Here is a 16,048-nt window from a genome sequence, read left to right as displayed (position 1 = left end):
AGGCGGCCTCGTGGTGGAGTGTCCAAGATGGCGGCCCAGGCTGGGCGCGTGGTCCGGCAGTGGATCGGCCCCACGAGGTTAACGTGCTCGAGGGCAGGGGCCCTGAGGGGACAGAAGACGTGCAATGGTGGTGTGTGGTACTTGCGTGGCGGTACTCAGGCCTAGTTGGGCCAGGGGAGAGCGGCCCTTCATGTGGCCTGTCCAACATGCGTCCCCCCCAGCTGAAGGCGGGGAGAGTTACCCATCCTCTTGGGGACTCTCCTCGTCGAGGCGGAAAAACCGGGACAGGCCATCCGCGTTGGCGTGATCTGGCCCAGGCCGGTGTTCGACGGTGAAGTCCATACCTTGCAAGGAGATGGACCAGCGTAGCAACTTTGGGTTTTCCCCCCGCATATGCATCAGCCACTGCAGGGGTCGGTGGTCGGTCTGCACCCGAAAGTGGGTGCCAAAAAGGTAGGGCCGGAGCTTCTTGAGGGCCCATACCACAGCGAAGGCTTCCCTCTCTATGGTGCTCCAGCGTTGCTCCCGTGGTAGGAGCCTCCGGCTGATGAAGGCCACCGGTTGATCAAGGCCTTCGGTGTTCATTTGAGACAGGACCGCCCCAATGCCCTGGTCGGAGGCGTCCGTCTGGACGACGAACTCCCGGCTGTAGTCTGGGGCCTGGAGCACAGGAGCGGAACACATGGCGGCCTTCAATTGTTCGAATGCAGTTTGACACTCTGGGGTCCAGTTGACTTTCTTGGGCTGATTCTTTGACGTGAGTTCTGTGAGGGGCCCCACTATGGTACCATAGTCTTTCACGAACCTTCGGTAATAGCCCGTGAGGCCCAGGAAGGCTCGTACCTCGGTTTGGGTGATGGGGGGCTGCCAGTCCTGGATGGCGGCAATTTTCAGCTGTAGAGGGGCCACTAGGCCGCTTCCCACCTGGTGTCCGAGGTAGGTTACAGACCCTTGTCCAATTTGACACTTGCTGGCCTTGATCGTGAGGCCAGCTCGCTGAAGGGCTTGCAGCACTGCTCGGAGGTGGTGGAGGTGCTCGGTCCAATGGTGGCTGTATACAGCGATGTCGTCTAGGTAGGCGGCGCTGAATCCTTCGAGCCCCGCCAGGACCTGATTGACGAGCCGTTGGAATGTTGCTGGGGCATTCTTCATGCCGAAGGGCATGACCGTGAAATGGTAATGGCCATCGGGGGTGGAGAAGGCAGAACGTTCTTGTGCTCGGGGTGTGATGCCGATCTGCCAATAGCCTGCTGTCAGGTCGAAGATGCTGAGGTAGCGGGCAGCTCCCATTCGGTCGACCAGTTCATCTGCCCGGGGGATGGGATGTGCGTCCGTTCTGGTGACCGCATTCAAGCCCCGGTAGTCGACGCAGAACCGGAGTTCTGGTGTGGTGCCGGGGGCAGCTGCTTTGGGGACCAGTACGACAGGGCTGGCCCAGGGGCTGTCGGAGGGCTCGATGACCCCGAGCGTGAGCATCTTGGCTACTTCTGCCTGGATGCAGGCCCGTACCCGATCTGGCACGCGGTAGGCCCGGTGGCGGATAGGAGGGCTGTCCCCGGTGTCCACATCGTGCACACACCAGGAAGTGACACCTGGGGTGAGGGAGAACAGACTGGCGAACTGTGACAGGAGGGCTTGACACTCTTGGCGTTGTTCTCTGGTGAGGGTCTCCGAGAGTCGGACCCCATCCACGGAGCAGTCTTGCTCCTGAGTCCGCAGGAGGTCGGGGAGAGGCTCGGAGTCTTCTTCAACCCCATTGTCTGTGGCCATCAGGAGGCTGAGCTCTGTTCGTACAAAGTGGGGTTTTAGTCTGTTAGCGTGGAGGACCCGGAGAGGGTTCCGGGGGGATTCCATGTCGATGAGATAGGTGGCAGGACCCTTGCGCTCGATTACTTTGAAGGGCCCCGTCCATTTGTCTTGTAGAGCGCATGGCTCCGTGGGGGACATTACCCATACCTGTTGGCCAGGTTCGAATTCAATGGATGAGGCATTCTGGTCATACCATTTTTTCATGTCCTCTTGACTGGCCTCTAGGTTGGCTTTCGCTAGTTCTCTGAACCGCCGGGTCTGGTTGCGGAGGGTGAGGAGGTACCGGAAGACATCTGGAGGGTTCTTTAACGGGGGCATTTCCCAGCCCTCTTTGACTAGGCTGAGCGGTCCCCGCACTGGGTGTCCATATAGCAGTTCAAATGGGCTGAAGCCTAGGGATTTCTGAGGGACCTCTCGGTAGGCGAAGAGGAGGCACGGCAGCAGCACATCCCACTGGCGACGGAGGGGCTCTTCCAACCCCCCGATCATCCCCTTTAGCGTGCGGTTGAACCGCTCAACAAGTCCGTTCCCCTGGGGGTGATAGGGGGTCGTGAATCGGTAGGTGACCCCGCACTGTTGCCAGAGGGATTTCATGTATTTAGAGATAAAGTTTGTGCCTCTGTCGCTGACGACTTCCCGGGGGAAACCCACACGGGAGAAGATCCCCATCAGAGCCCGGCCGACTACCGGGGCTGTCACAGTCCGCAGAGGAACAGCCTCAGGGTAGCGGGTGGCGTGGTCCACTAGCACCAAGATGAATCGATGGCCTTGTTTGGTGCGGGGGTCCAGGGGCCCCACAATGTCTATTCCGACCCTCTCAAATGGAGTAGTGACTACAGGAAAAGGTTGCAAGGGGGCCTTTAGCTTGCGGCCGCTCTTTCCACTGGCTTGACACGTGGGGCAAGATCGGCAATGCTGGTGCACATCGTTCCTCATTTTGGGCCAGAAGAAGTGGGTCACTAGGCGACTGTAAGTTTTATCTTGTCCCAGGTGCCCTGCCAGGGGGACATCGTGGGCCAGGTTCAGCAGAAAGTCTCTAAAGCGGTGGGGCACTACTAGTACTCGGTTGGCCCCCAGCTCGGTGATTCTTTGCTCGCTGTACAGCAGATCATTGTCCCAGTAGACCCAATGAGTTCCGGAGGTATCCCCTGCGCTTTGGGCGAGCGCTTGCTGGCGGAGTCCCTCGAGGGAGGGACAGGTCTTCTGTTCTTGGCGAAATTGTTCTTGCGTGGGCCCCCCCTCTTGGGCCCACTGGTCGAGGTTAGCGAGGTCGGAAGGTTGAGCTGGTTCGAGGGGGATGTCATGGTCGGTGGTTTCGGCTGGGGCGACCGAAGGCGGTGGCGCCGGCCATTCTGGTTCTTCTGGGCGATGGTTGGCACGGGCGGCCATGGACCGGGTGGTGACGCACGCCCAGTCCGGGACGCCTAACATTCCCAGGTGTTCTCTTCGCTCCACGGCTGCCCACGGGGAGCTCTCAAGGTCATTTCCGAGGAGGCAGTCTACGGGGGCATCGTCTCGGACCGTCACCTTCAACATGCCGGAGACCCCTCCCCATTCGAAGGGGACGCAGGCCATCCGACACAGACTTTCCGAGTTATCGGCTGATCGTACAGGGCAGAGAATGTTCGGTAGGTACTGTTCTGGGGTCACCAGGTGACAGCGGACGGCTGTTACACTGGCCCCGGTGTCACGAAGGGCTTCGGCCTGGTGTCCATTGATGCTCACCCATTGGCTGTACTTCTGGGTGTTAGCGGGTAGGGGGACCCGCGGGACCATGTCTTTTCCCCCTAAGCATGCGAGAGTCATGGCGGCTGGCTCCCATTCTTGATGCTCTTGTTCGTATGTTTCCTGTTCCTCGGAGATCTGCTCTTCCCCTAGGGCCGCAGCGGCCACTTGGCGGGGTCTTGGACTCTGGTACTGCGGGCAGCTTGGGTCGTTTGCATAGTGACCGATTCGTTGGCATCGGTGACACGTGACATTGGCTCTGTACCCCGGTCGCGCCGGGGTGCTGCCCCTGTTGGCCGGGGGGGTGGTGCTGGCAGCGGGGGCGACCGGAGCGTTGTCTCTTCCTCGTCCTTGGCCCCCTCCTCCTCCTCTTGGTCGGTGCTGACCATGGTTGTTCCGGTTCTGTTCGTAGGACCCATTCCGGCCCACTCTGGTGATCTCCCACCGGTCAGCTTCGGCTGCGAGCTGCCGCGGATCCGTTAACTTGCTGTCGAGGAGGTGCTGGCGTAGTTCAATGAAGCAATTGTTCGACAGATGCTCCCACACCATCAGATTGAACAGTTGTTCGTAGGTCGTGACGTTACTTCCTCTGATCCAGCCTTCGAAAGCTCGGCCAAAGTACGTTACATAGTCCACCCAAGTTGTACCCGGGATGCGGGTGCAGTCTCGGAACCTCTGACGGTACATCTCGGGTGTGAGGCCATAGCGGGTGAGGAGTGCCGCTTTCATATGGTCGTAGGAGGTCATCTGGTGGTCCGGGAGCTGTAGCAGTGTATCGCGGCCCTCATTGAGGAATCTCCCCCATAGACCGGCTCCCCAATCGCTCCTATCGATCCGGTGTGCAGTCATAGCGATTTCATAGGCCTTGAACCATTGCTGGATGTCGTCTTCTCGGAAATATTCTCGGACAACATCCTTGGGGATGTGTACTTTTTTCTCTGTGGTCCCTGCGGTGTGGGGTCGCTCGGGCACCCCTAACTCTTTATTCTGCTTGCGCAGGTTGATCTCGGCTAGGTTTCGTTCGTGTTCGTACGCCAGTTTCTTTTCCTCGAGCTCCCTTTGTCTCTGTTTCTCCTCTCTCTCTTCTCGGAGACGCAGGTGCTCTAAGTTGATTTTTTGTTCGGCCAATTTGAGTTCCACGTCCATCTTGAGTCGGGCCATTTCTAGCTCGTGTAGTCGGTTTCTTTCTCTTTCCTGGATCTCGTCTTGCGACAGACCCGTTCTTTGCCCTTCAGGGGCCGTGGTGGTTTTTTCCGCGGTGCTTTGATCAGGGGTTCCGGCAGCCCCGGTCTCTGCCCAAGATTCTAGGGCATGCTTAAAATCGTCTTTGGTGCTTAGCCCGGTGGTAGCGATACCCAGTTCGATGCAGAACTGTTTTAGTTCACGGTGGCTGTACTCCTCTAGTTTCTCCATTTGGAACTTCTCGGTTGATCCGCTTTCTTTAGTTGTCATTGTGATTTCGTTGTGGGGTGAGCTACTCTCTGTACGTTATGCGGTGATTCGGATCGCGCCGCTGGCCACCAATGTTAGACGGACCGGGAGGGTCGGCCGAGGTTACGGGGAGAGGTCTCCGGGGAGAGCCGTCTCCAACGACTGTACAGACAAGCAACTTCCCCCCCACAGACGGACACCACACAAGATTGACTTATAACGAGACTTTATATGCATTTCTTAGGTACGATAAGATGATACAAGGAGGTCTGGACTCAGGGGTCCCCTCGGTTCTAGTCTCTGGTTTAGGAAAGGGGTAGCGGGACAGTCTTGTTACCAGAAGGTGGGTATAGCTCTCAATCCTCGAGCTCGGCGTTCTAGATGATCGGGCCGCGGCGGAGCCAGCAGGTCCCGGGATGGACGAAGGAAAACGACGGTCCGCGGCGGAGCCTGCAGGTCCCGGTGAAGATGACGGTTACAACGGTCTGCGGCCACGCCAGCAGATCCCGACGACGATGAAGGATGAAGGTTACGAAGGCTGTGGCAGCGCCAACAGGCAGGACGATGGTGCACAAGACAGAGCTACGGCAGCGCCAGTAGTCCGTCTAGGATGAGTTCCTCTTTACGTCTCTCGACTCCAAGATACAACTGCCTTCCTGCTCCGGAGCTGCCCCAGTTATAGGGCTGGTGTGCTTTGATGTCCGGACCCTCGCACTTGGAGGTCGGGAGGTCCGGGATGAGGGAGTCCAGACACCCAGCAGGGGGGTGGAGCCAGCGCCCGGGGAGGCGATGGGCGAGCGGCACTTGGCGGGGGAGAGCCATCGGCACCTCTTTCTCCCATTGACTTGCCAAGTAGCCCGCTCACCTCCTGGGTGGAGTGTGGTGCCGGAATGTCTGAGGCCGGGCCAGGCCCAGGGTTGAGGTCGATCGGGGGCCAGGCGGCCTCGTGGTGGAGTGTCCAAGATGGCGGCCCAGGCTGGGCGCGTGGTCCGGCAGTGGATCGGCCCCACGAGGTTAACGTGCTCGAGGGCAGGGGCCCTGAGGGGACAGAAGACGTGCAATGGTGGTGTGTGGTACTTGCGTGGCGGTACTCAGGCCTGGTTGGGCCGGGGGAGAGCGGCCCTTCATGTGGCCTGTCCAACAGGAGTTGACAATCAATGATGTGCCTGCTGGACACTGGCTACACCAGTTACACCGTACAAAGTTAATGCACTCGTTATGGCTATGGTTCACTTCACAAACCAGTTTGTCTGACAATCCAGTCAGCTATGACTTGCAAACCAAGTACTGTGGCGCAGGTCAGCAATCATTGCTGAAGAGCTGGTCCATGGAGTTGATGAACTCCAGGTACTCAACGACATCTACGGATAGTCAGGCTGGAATATTAGCAGCTCAAGACTAGTAAACAGAATAGATGTTGGACTTGTCCTGATTAGGACTCTGTTTTCATGTTTTAGGCTAATAGATATCACTTAAGACTTTGGTTGTGGCTTTCCATGTACTTTCTCTTTATTTAGGACGTGTAAACATTTTGGCTATTTATATAGTGAAAGTGCATTTCAATTTGTCAAGCACGCCAGTCAATATACCGGTATAGTACACATTTTGCGTGTTAGCGGTCATCTTAGAGTGCCAGGTTGAATGCACTATGGTTTGTAGAATGGTCAACAAACAACTGATTACATAGCAGCAGAGCTGCGATAAATATACCTTTCCACCCGATAAGCTATACATTCTAACTGGTTTGCATTAAGAGCGCTTTGCATTCAAACAAGCCGAAATCCATTGACACACCTGCAGCGGTCCACACATTTGCAGGGCAGGAAAGAATTTCAAGCCTCTCCTCTGTGCCCTTCATTCTTACTCTTCACCATCCCCCTTTCAACATCCATCCTCTATTCAAGGGCTGGTTACCGTCTACCAGCTCCTCAAAGTCTTGACAGCTCAACATCCCAAAGCTCTTGCATCTGTAATAGACTCTGATCACAAGTAACTTTTGAATTAACAGGCAACGATCTAATGAAGCAGTGGAATTGGTGGTGTGCCAATAAAGGAGTCTGCCAGTGTCTACCACCCTCTGCTGTGTTTATGGGACAGCACTCCAAGCCTTTAGCAAAACAGAGATCTGACCATATTAACTATATATTGTTCACTGGACCTAAACTACAAGGTTGGTCTACAGATAATTGGCCGAATACAGTAACACACAAATTCATTATCCTTAAAGTTTTTCCTCTGATCGAGTGGGAGAGGAGGTACTTTTGAACAGAGACATTAAAGTTCTGAGTGGAACAACTGGCCACACTCATGAGCCGCATCAGAGCATACAAACTGCTCTTTGCTAGTGCACACCTTTGCCAAGCATGTTCAACTACATCTTCCCAATGCCGAAAGACCAATATGCTGCTGTCAGTCATCCGTGCCAGTAGGAAACCAGAATTTAAAATTACTACAAACTGAAAATTCGGTAAAAAAAATTGTTTGCTGAGGGTGCCTCTTGCATATGATGCTGCAATGATCACTGGATTCACCAGAAATGTTGTTTTAGCATGTTGTACGCTGCGTTTGAAAATTGTGTTTTAATACGCTTTAAAGGTTTCCACAAATAAAATAAAAACTAAAATAAAAACTCATTAGTGGCACATGACTGCTTTAGGGAACAATAGAGCTTAGAGGGTGGATGGGTCAAGATACACGTTTGCAAGTACTATCTTCAATAAATGACTGTTATCCTACAGAAATGTACCATCACATTGAAACCAAAATTGCACAATAAATAATTATTTCAATGGAGTGCCCTAAATTTGAACAGTGCAAGCGCCAGATTTATTATAAAAATGTTGGGTGATCAGATAATTCCATGTCAGCTAGCTCGGGCCTCGAGTTAAGAAATCTGTGCAACCTGAAAGTTGTAGGGTTCGTTATCCGAAAACAATCTATTTGGTAATGAAAATAGAGTACTGGGAAAGTGATGTCCGGGTTCCACGGATGCAACTGATCATCCCATCTAAACCATGCTTCATCGTCTGAAGCAGGGGGACCAAGCATTGCTCTGAGCCAGGCTGCTCAGTGGGGAGGGCCAGTGGAACATACTGGGTCAAAGATCAGGGTAAACGGACATACGATTTTCGAGGCACCAGGACTTGGGCTGCACTCTCAGCAAACTCCCCCCAAGTATATTCACTAAGTAACCGAAAGTCAATAAACCGGGCGGTGACCATGCATCAGCTAAAGAGTGAACGAAGCTCATTGCAACGCAGCAGAGCAGGCTAGGCCTGGCCTGCAAGGGAGATCTACTGGTTCTTATTACCTTCCCTTTTTCGCGAGTAGTGACCAGGCTCCTTGTGTAACTGCTAGGACAAATTGTCCACAATATTTAGATATCCAAATAGGTACATTTAAGAATGCACTAAAAAATACTGAGGAACTACAATAAAATTGAACATTTATTTGCATTTATTTCATTTTAGAGTCATACATTTTAATGAACAAAGAAGTTAGAATCAAAGTATGAAGACATTTTATATTGTAGCACAGAAAAGATTCAGTGAAAATAGTGGTTCATCAAAGAGTCCAAACAAACAGGTGAGAACTTTCGAACAAAATTACCATACATAGAACCAGAGGCCAGTACAATTTGCGAGATTTCCAAAATCTCTCAATCACAGTCTTCTCGGGTTCTATGGCTCTCTGCAGCTAGAAGGATGGGCCTCGGCCAATGTCAGGCAGCAGAGTAATAATTATGGTATGCTGACGTGCCACAAACAGGACGAGCTCTGAAATTAAGAAAACCCCGACCTTCACTTCACATCCAAACAAATGCCCACAATACCCTCAACTCCCAAATTTGCGTCAAAAAGCCACTGTCTTTCTGACCTTTTAATATAGATTGGGGTTTTTATGAATGTCCTTTGCGTTTGGGTTAGTGTGCGGGAGGTCAACGGCACAGTTCATCTCTTCTCCGCTGCGTGGACAGGAGTTTAGGGATCGAGCTTGGAATGTACTTGCTATAATAGGGAATCATTAATCTACTAAGAAATTTTACCAAATATATGTTTGTTTTAAAAAGTTCTTCAAGTCCGTCTGAGGGTTAGGAAATCAAGCCAAGGAGGAGAGAATGTAACCCCTGCTGCACCAGAGTCCAGGAATTACTCAGGGCAATTCAGAGACCACATTCTTGAAGTTTCTAATCTTAGTGAAATCCTTCAGGCTCACGGACCTGGCGGATTTAAAAAAATGTGCTGCCTGAATTATTAAAGCTGCACACCATCTAGGGGTAGAAAGGAGCCGATTGAGTGATTGCTGCAAAGGAAATGTGGGCACTATAGAAGAAATTGGCCACTACCAGCCTGGCTATTTAATCTGCTGGTCACATGATGCCATGCAAGCAGCGTTAATTAAAGGGGTGATTTGCTAGCAATTAAATGAGTGACTTCGCTTGGTAAAACGTTAGTGCAACAAATACACTGTTGTTACAATGAGGGAATGCTCTTCTGTGGAAATAACAGGGCGGGTAATTCTTTTCTAATTGCGAAAGGCATAAACAACCTGCCACAAGTTCTTACCTCTGTCAGTGCATGCAGATGTCCTTCGTGGACGCAGACACCCATAAATCTGAAACAAACAAAAAAACACATGGATATTATAACAAGCTTAACTCTGCCAAAGTATAAGGTCAGTTTTAAACAGTATAAATGCAGTTGAAGGATTACAATTCCAGAGCTGGACAAAACTGTTATATCCTCACTCTTATATGTAATGCTACCCAGCCTAGCTGTCTCCTAGCTGCTCAGCCAGAGTGAGAGATGGTATCGGAATGTTGGTGTGCCTGTGATGCGTGGAATGCCTGGGTGCCTGTGTGGAGGAGTGGTGACAGTTGAGGATGGGCTGAGCAGCACGGAGGCGGCTCCTGGTGGGGCTGGAAGAAGGCCTGGCAACAGGAATAGCGGCTGATGTACTTATTTACCTGCAACCAATCAAGAAGTCTACTTAACTCTACCTGGCTACCTGTGTCAAACTGTGTGTGACGGCACAACAGAAATAAAACAGTCCTGTTGTGCACACTCCCACACAGCGGTGTCGGCCTAAATGCCCAGGGAGGACTACAGCAAAGTGTCCCCAAAGCAGACCTGACCCCTACAGCAAGAATTTCAATTCAGTAATGAACCTGAGCTCTTAGGCATTATGATGCACCTTTTATGTTATGTTATTGCAACAACGTGTTAAGCGCAAGAATATCCTGGGGTGTCTTGGCGCTGAGACTCAGAGAGCATGACTGGAAAAAAAAAGAGACACATTCTGAAAGCCACGTTTTGAGCTCCTCCATGAAGGCGATCAATGAAGGTAACGCTTTAACATGCAGAGGAAGAGTGTTCCACAGTTTAGCCGTGACATAAGTCAGGCTTTGTCCACCCTAGTTAGTCTTCTGAAATCTGGGACTAATCATATTTAGCTCCAGTGGAGCGTAAAAGTCTAATCGGTTGGTACCAATTAAAAAGCGTTCCAAGAAAGACAGGACCTGCATTATTTAAGTCTTTATAAGCCAAGCATAAGGCCTTAAACTTAATTGACTGAAATTTGGGCAGACCCAGCAAGACTCTAGCAGCTGCATTATGTGTCATCCGCAATTTTATTTACGTGTTGGCTTTGAATGTTCAAATACAATCCATTGCAATAATCTAATTTCGATAGCACCAAAACAGTCATAACAGTTTTCCTAGTATTGGCTGGCAGAGAAGGGAGAATTTTCTTAATTATAAAGAAAGAAGTGGAGACCGTTGCATTTATTTAATTTACATATGGCAATTTATCAATCTGCACACCCAGATTCTTATCACTGCCTCCCCTCTTTCTGGAAAAATATAAGCACTGCTCATAATCTTATTCCCATTCTTTAGACACTCAAATCCTCCGGCTAAACAGGAGTCCTCATCTTATTCTTAGTCGCTACAAATTTCAGGCTCCCGTGGTCTCCTGGCCAAGCACCATGCATCTCATTCTTCATCTTACTAGATTCCATGCTCTCATATCCTACTAAACAAAATTCATCATATCATTCTCAGTGAGTACAGATTTCAGGCTCTTGGGGCTCTCCATGCCACTGGAATCACGCTATCCTGGCTGATGAAGGCTGCCATTGTGCAACATTCCATCCATCAATTGTTGTTTTTGCATCTGTCAACCCCAGTAGGACGGGTATGCTCAGACGTGAGTCCCGTGCTCTCCATGCCACTGGAATCAAGCTATCCTGGCTGATGAAGGCTGATAGCCAGAAACCAGTCCTAGGATGCTTGATTTCGGTCCAGGGAAGACATGGCTTGGCAGTTCGAACTGGTCTGTTCCCATGAGGCACAGGGTCAAGACTGATTTATATATGGCCATGTCTGAACTGGAGCGGTGTGGTGAGCAAAAGAACGATGGATTAAACCCAGATCTGTGACTGGGGGAGAATGTTTTGCCACTGTGCAACATTCCATCCATCAATTGTTGTTTTTGCATGCACTTGGGGCCTCCTGGGCTGCCAAAATGTATCATCTCATGATTAACCTCTCCAGATTCCAGGCTTCCATGGCCTCCTGCTAAGCACCATCCATCACCTCGTTCTTCGTCCCTCTAGATGTCAGGCACTCATGTCTTTCTGGCCAATCACCATTCATCATCTTTCGTCAGTCAGTCAAAGGAATGTTTATTTAGACCACTTGTTCCTTAAACAATATCATATACAACCATAATTACATCAATTAATACCACTAGTTAAAAATCTAAGTGAATACATTATATAAAAACGTGTAAAAATCGGAATACCTTAAAATATACCCCATTTACATTTCTGCATTAAAAATCGATCAGGCACATGCATCAAAGCTTTTTGCGATCGCAAATGGTGCGAATCGCAAAAATCGGCCATTTGCGATCGCAAAATTAACTTTTGCAATGCATGAAAAAAGTGCCATGTCGCGCATACATATGCCCTTTGGGCATTTGTGTGTGCAACATAGGCACAGATGCCAAATTTGGGGGTGCAGCAGGGTAGCCTTTAAGGCCCCCTAGCATCCCTCAAATTGCATTCACAATTTGCGAGTACCTATTTGGTACTCGCAAATTGCTAATGTCTTCCCATTCAGTCCTACGTGCCTCTAGGCCATAGGCATGAATGGGAAGGCATTCCTTAATTGCGAAACGCAATTAAGGAATGTGTAGAAATCGCAAATATTTTTGCAAAACCTACATGCATAGGTGATTGCGATGTCTTAAAAGCGATTCCTTAATAATTGCTATTAAGGAATCACAATTGCCTAGCTTGATGCATGTGCCCCTATATGCCTGCTAAAAACAGCAATCATAAACCTCCCTATGGCACATGCTATATCCAACAAGCATTTGCAATGCAATAGGTCTCGCATTAGGAAAGTTTGAGCTATTGGTACTGTAAATGACAAACTTTTTTATTTATGTGTTGGTTTTGAAAATAGCGAAATTAATAGCTTTGTCATTTACAATGCCAATAGTTTTAACTTTCGCAAATGTGACACCTATAGCATTTGTAATGCAATATGTGTTGTATTTAAGTGACCTAGATGTATTGATATTACAAATAAAAATGGCTTAATTTTTTTAAGAATTAATACTTAAATAAAAGTTATTGTAATTTATAATGGCAATAGCTTTTGTAAATATTTAAAGATTATGTTCATTGTATTTTATTGTAACGGAAATCCAAGAACAGAAGTGAAATATTAACATCTTTTTGTGACATTTGTAATAAAGCTTGAAACATTGAGAGAACATAATTACCAGTTGTTGTTGAATGGTTGCACATATTGATGCTGTGGTGGCGCTGAGTGATGTTGTGGTGGTGACGAGGGATGCTGTGGCGTTCAGTGATGCTGTGGTAGCGCATAGTGATGTTGTGGTGCCCCTGAGTGATGCTGTAGTGATGCGATAGCTAGATAGAGTGAGTGCGATAGATAGAGTAAGTGCCATAGATAGAGTGAGGGCGATAGATAGACAGATAGATAGAGTGAGGGCGATAGATAGACAGATAGATAGAGTGAGGGCGATAGATAGACAGATAAAGTGTATTTATGTTGCATTGAGTAGAGTGCAAGTATGAAGTATGCAATTATGTTGCATATAATTATATGGCACTAAGTGGTATTTGGAGTGTATGTTCCATTGCAGAGTGTGTGAGGGTGCAGAGTGTGTGAGGGTGCAGAGTGTGTGAGGGTGCAGAGTGTGTGAGGGTGCAGAGTGTGTGAGGGTGCAGAGTGTGTGAGGGTGCAGAGTGTGTGAGGGTGCAGAGTGTGTGAGGGTGCAGAGTGTGTGAGGGTGCAGAGTGTGTGAGGGTGCAGAGTGTGTGAGGGTGCAGAGTGTGTGAGGGTGCAGAGTGTGTGAGGGTGCAGAGTGTGTGAGGGTGCAGAGTGGGTGAGGGTGCAGAGTGGGTGAGGGTGCAGAGTGGGTGAGGGTGCAGAGTGGGTGAGGGTGCAGAGTGGGTGAGGGTGCAGAGTGGGTGAGGGTGCAGAGTGGGTGAGGGTGCAGAGTGGGTGAGGGTGCAGAGTGGGTGAGGGTGCAGAGTGTGTGAGGGTGCAGAGTGTGTGAGGGTGCAGAGTGTGTGAGGGTGCGGGGTGCGAGGGTGCGGGGTGCGAGGGTGCGGGGTGCGGGGTGCGGGGTGCGGGGTGCGGGGTGCGGGGTGCGGGGTGCGGGGTGCGAGGGTGCGAGGGTGCGAGGGTGCGGGGTGCGAGGGTGCGGGGTGCGAGGGTGCGGGGTGCGAGGGTGCGGGGTGCGGGGTGCGAGGGTGCGGGGTGTGAGGGTGCGGGGTGTGAGGGTGCGGGGTGTGAGGGTGCGGGGTGTGAGGGTGGACAGCATCAGGGGAGGTTCTCATCCCTTATGTCTCAGACGTGAACAACCACCTGGATAATTCAAGCAATTTCTGGTGCAACCCTGGCGTTGCACAGGTACATTCATTCCCAAATGGCAGATTGGGTTCAATGAAGGTTCTTAATATCAAGGCACTATGGAACCTTCCTGCGGTTACCGTGGACAATACACTCATGTTTTTAGGATGTCCCCATTATGAAAGTAATATTCAGGACAATATTGCCCCAGAACTTGGCTGACTGAAATGATTCTCAAACATATAAGGATGCCTGACCAGCTGAAGCCCCGTTCTGTGGTTTCCCTACATTTTGACTAAAAGTGTGACTTGTCACAGCAAGTAGGAAATGGGACTGGGAACCTATTATGATCCTGTTCTGCCTGCACCTGGCCGCTTAAACGATAGCTTCCGCAGACTATCACATTCATAGATCAAGTGATAAACGTACGAATGCGATTGCGTGTGAATGGGGGTTGAATCGTGCACTCTTAATGGGAGCGAACGTGTGAAGGGATGATTTGAACACTGGGTTGTGAAATAACAAATAAAATACACGTGCAACCAAGCATACACATACAGACAGATGCGCGTGTGTGCGTGCGGAAACAGACACGAGAACAACAGAGGATGCAGAATCATAGTTTGCGGCAGGAGTGGACAACGGACTCAAAGAGTAAAAAAAAAAACAAGCAGACTGAACTCCTTTCGCCTGCATAGGGCATCATATTCAACAAAGGCCAAGGACTTAAAGGCCTTGCACACTGTATGCAGAGGCTACTAACGGATTGTGCACGGAGCAAGGGTGGCCTCATCTTTCCAGCAGAGAGGCCACCCACTGAATGGACACGACTCCATCCTTGCAGCTAAAGAGACCAAGGGCTGAATGTACACTGGATTCCTTGCCGTGCAAGTAATCCCTTCAGAGATTTGTACGCAGCCTGCCCGTCGCTAGTGTTGAATAAAATGTCATCTTATTTTTTATGAGAATATTCGCCCACGAAATTGGTGCCTGCCTCGCGGGCGGGCTCAGGCGCAGTCTCGGCCTCTGTTTGCGCTCGGAGCTCCGACGGGCCTCTCTGCACGGGATCAGGTGTGACTGCAGCTAATAAGCTTTGGTCGCACCGACCTCGGTCCATCCCCCCCCACCCTCCTTCCCCGGCAGCCCGTCTGTGCACCGCATACGAGGACAGCGCGTGGACACGGGCATCCCTGGCCAATGGAGGCAGAATTCCCCGGGAGTTGGCAGAGGCTGCGTTCATTTCAGTAGCAGATTGGGAGCACCGTTTTCCTTCCGTCAGAGTCAGACCATCAGCCTATCAATGTAACATGCTCTTTTCATATAGCGCTTAATGCAATTGCTGTCTCACTTGTAGCGCTGTGCATATTTTATTGACTTGTATCTACAGCCTCACACAACTATACAATCTATAGACACGACTCTTCATGTAGGAAGCCCTTTCTGTTCTCTTCCCACTCAAAAATATTTGACATTACCCAAGGCTGGAATTCACAATCGTTTGTAGGAGAACACACACAAGAAACCAGCATCTTATGGGCGTTTGCCTACTTTCAAGGCATCACATCACCTACTCCTTTCCACTGTGTGTAGATATTCACACACTTCAAATGACAGCATGCTCTCATAAGTGCACTAGTGAGTAAATCCATTTGTCTGTGTAAAGTCACATCTTTTAAATAACAAAATACATTTTATACTTGTACGAAGAGCAGCTGTGCATCAGAATTCAATTTAAGTGCGTTCACATGGTACAAGGAAGAGGCCTAATGTACATAATCCCAAATTAATTACGATATAGTAATGTACTTTTACAAATATGAGATGTGCAATTCATAAGAAATCTGACGGAAATTAAGGAAGGGAGTACAGTTTTGATGCGTCCTGACCTGTACCCTCTGGAAGTGTCCCTGCAAAGGTGGTTCACTGAATCTAAAGAAACATCCATAACAATTAATGTTGATTTGACTCATACTTTTCAATTAAACGTACTATTATACATGAACGCAGATGTAAAATTTTGTTTGCACCGGACTAGTTTTTTTTAAATGGAAGATACAGTTCATTTTCCGAGTGTCTCCCAGGCCTCTGTCCTGCAGCCAGGCCAGGGTCTGTTCACACAGGTAGCAACGGGCGGGGGGGGGGTGGGGGGGGGGGGGGGGGGCGTCGGGGGGCGGAGAGGGGGAATAGAA

At 50.1% G+C, this 16,048-nt stretch overlaps 1 protein-coding gene across 2 annotated transcripts in view; it reads right to left on the bottom strand.

The window, feature by feature from the left end:
• The window catches only part of TESK2 (testis associated actin remodelling kinase 2), a 610,614-nt gene that overhangs the window by 322,671 nt on the left and 271,895 nt on the right, over window positions 1-16,048 (bottom strand). For both annotated transcript variants that reach the window (XM_086952281.1, XM_086952282.1), the window contains one exon: window positions 9,531-9,579. In XM_086952281.1, the coding sequence (XP_086808407.1) occupies window positions 9,531-9,579 (49 nt within the window). The remainder of the gene's footprint in view (window positions 1-9,530; window positions 9,580-16,048) is intronic.

Source organism: Lissotriton vulgaris, chromosome 1_1, assembly GCF_964263255.1.
Source record: "Lissotriton vulgaris chromosome 1_1, aLisVul1.2, whole genome shotgun sequence".
Lineage (NCBI taxonomy): Eukaryota > Metazoa > Chordata > Amphibia > Caudata > Salamandridae > Lissotriton > Lissotriton vulgaris.
This window is presented reverse-complemented; position numbering and strand designations above follow the sequence as displayed.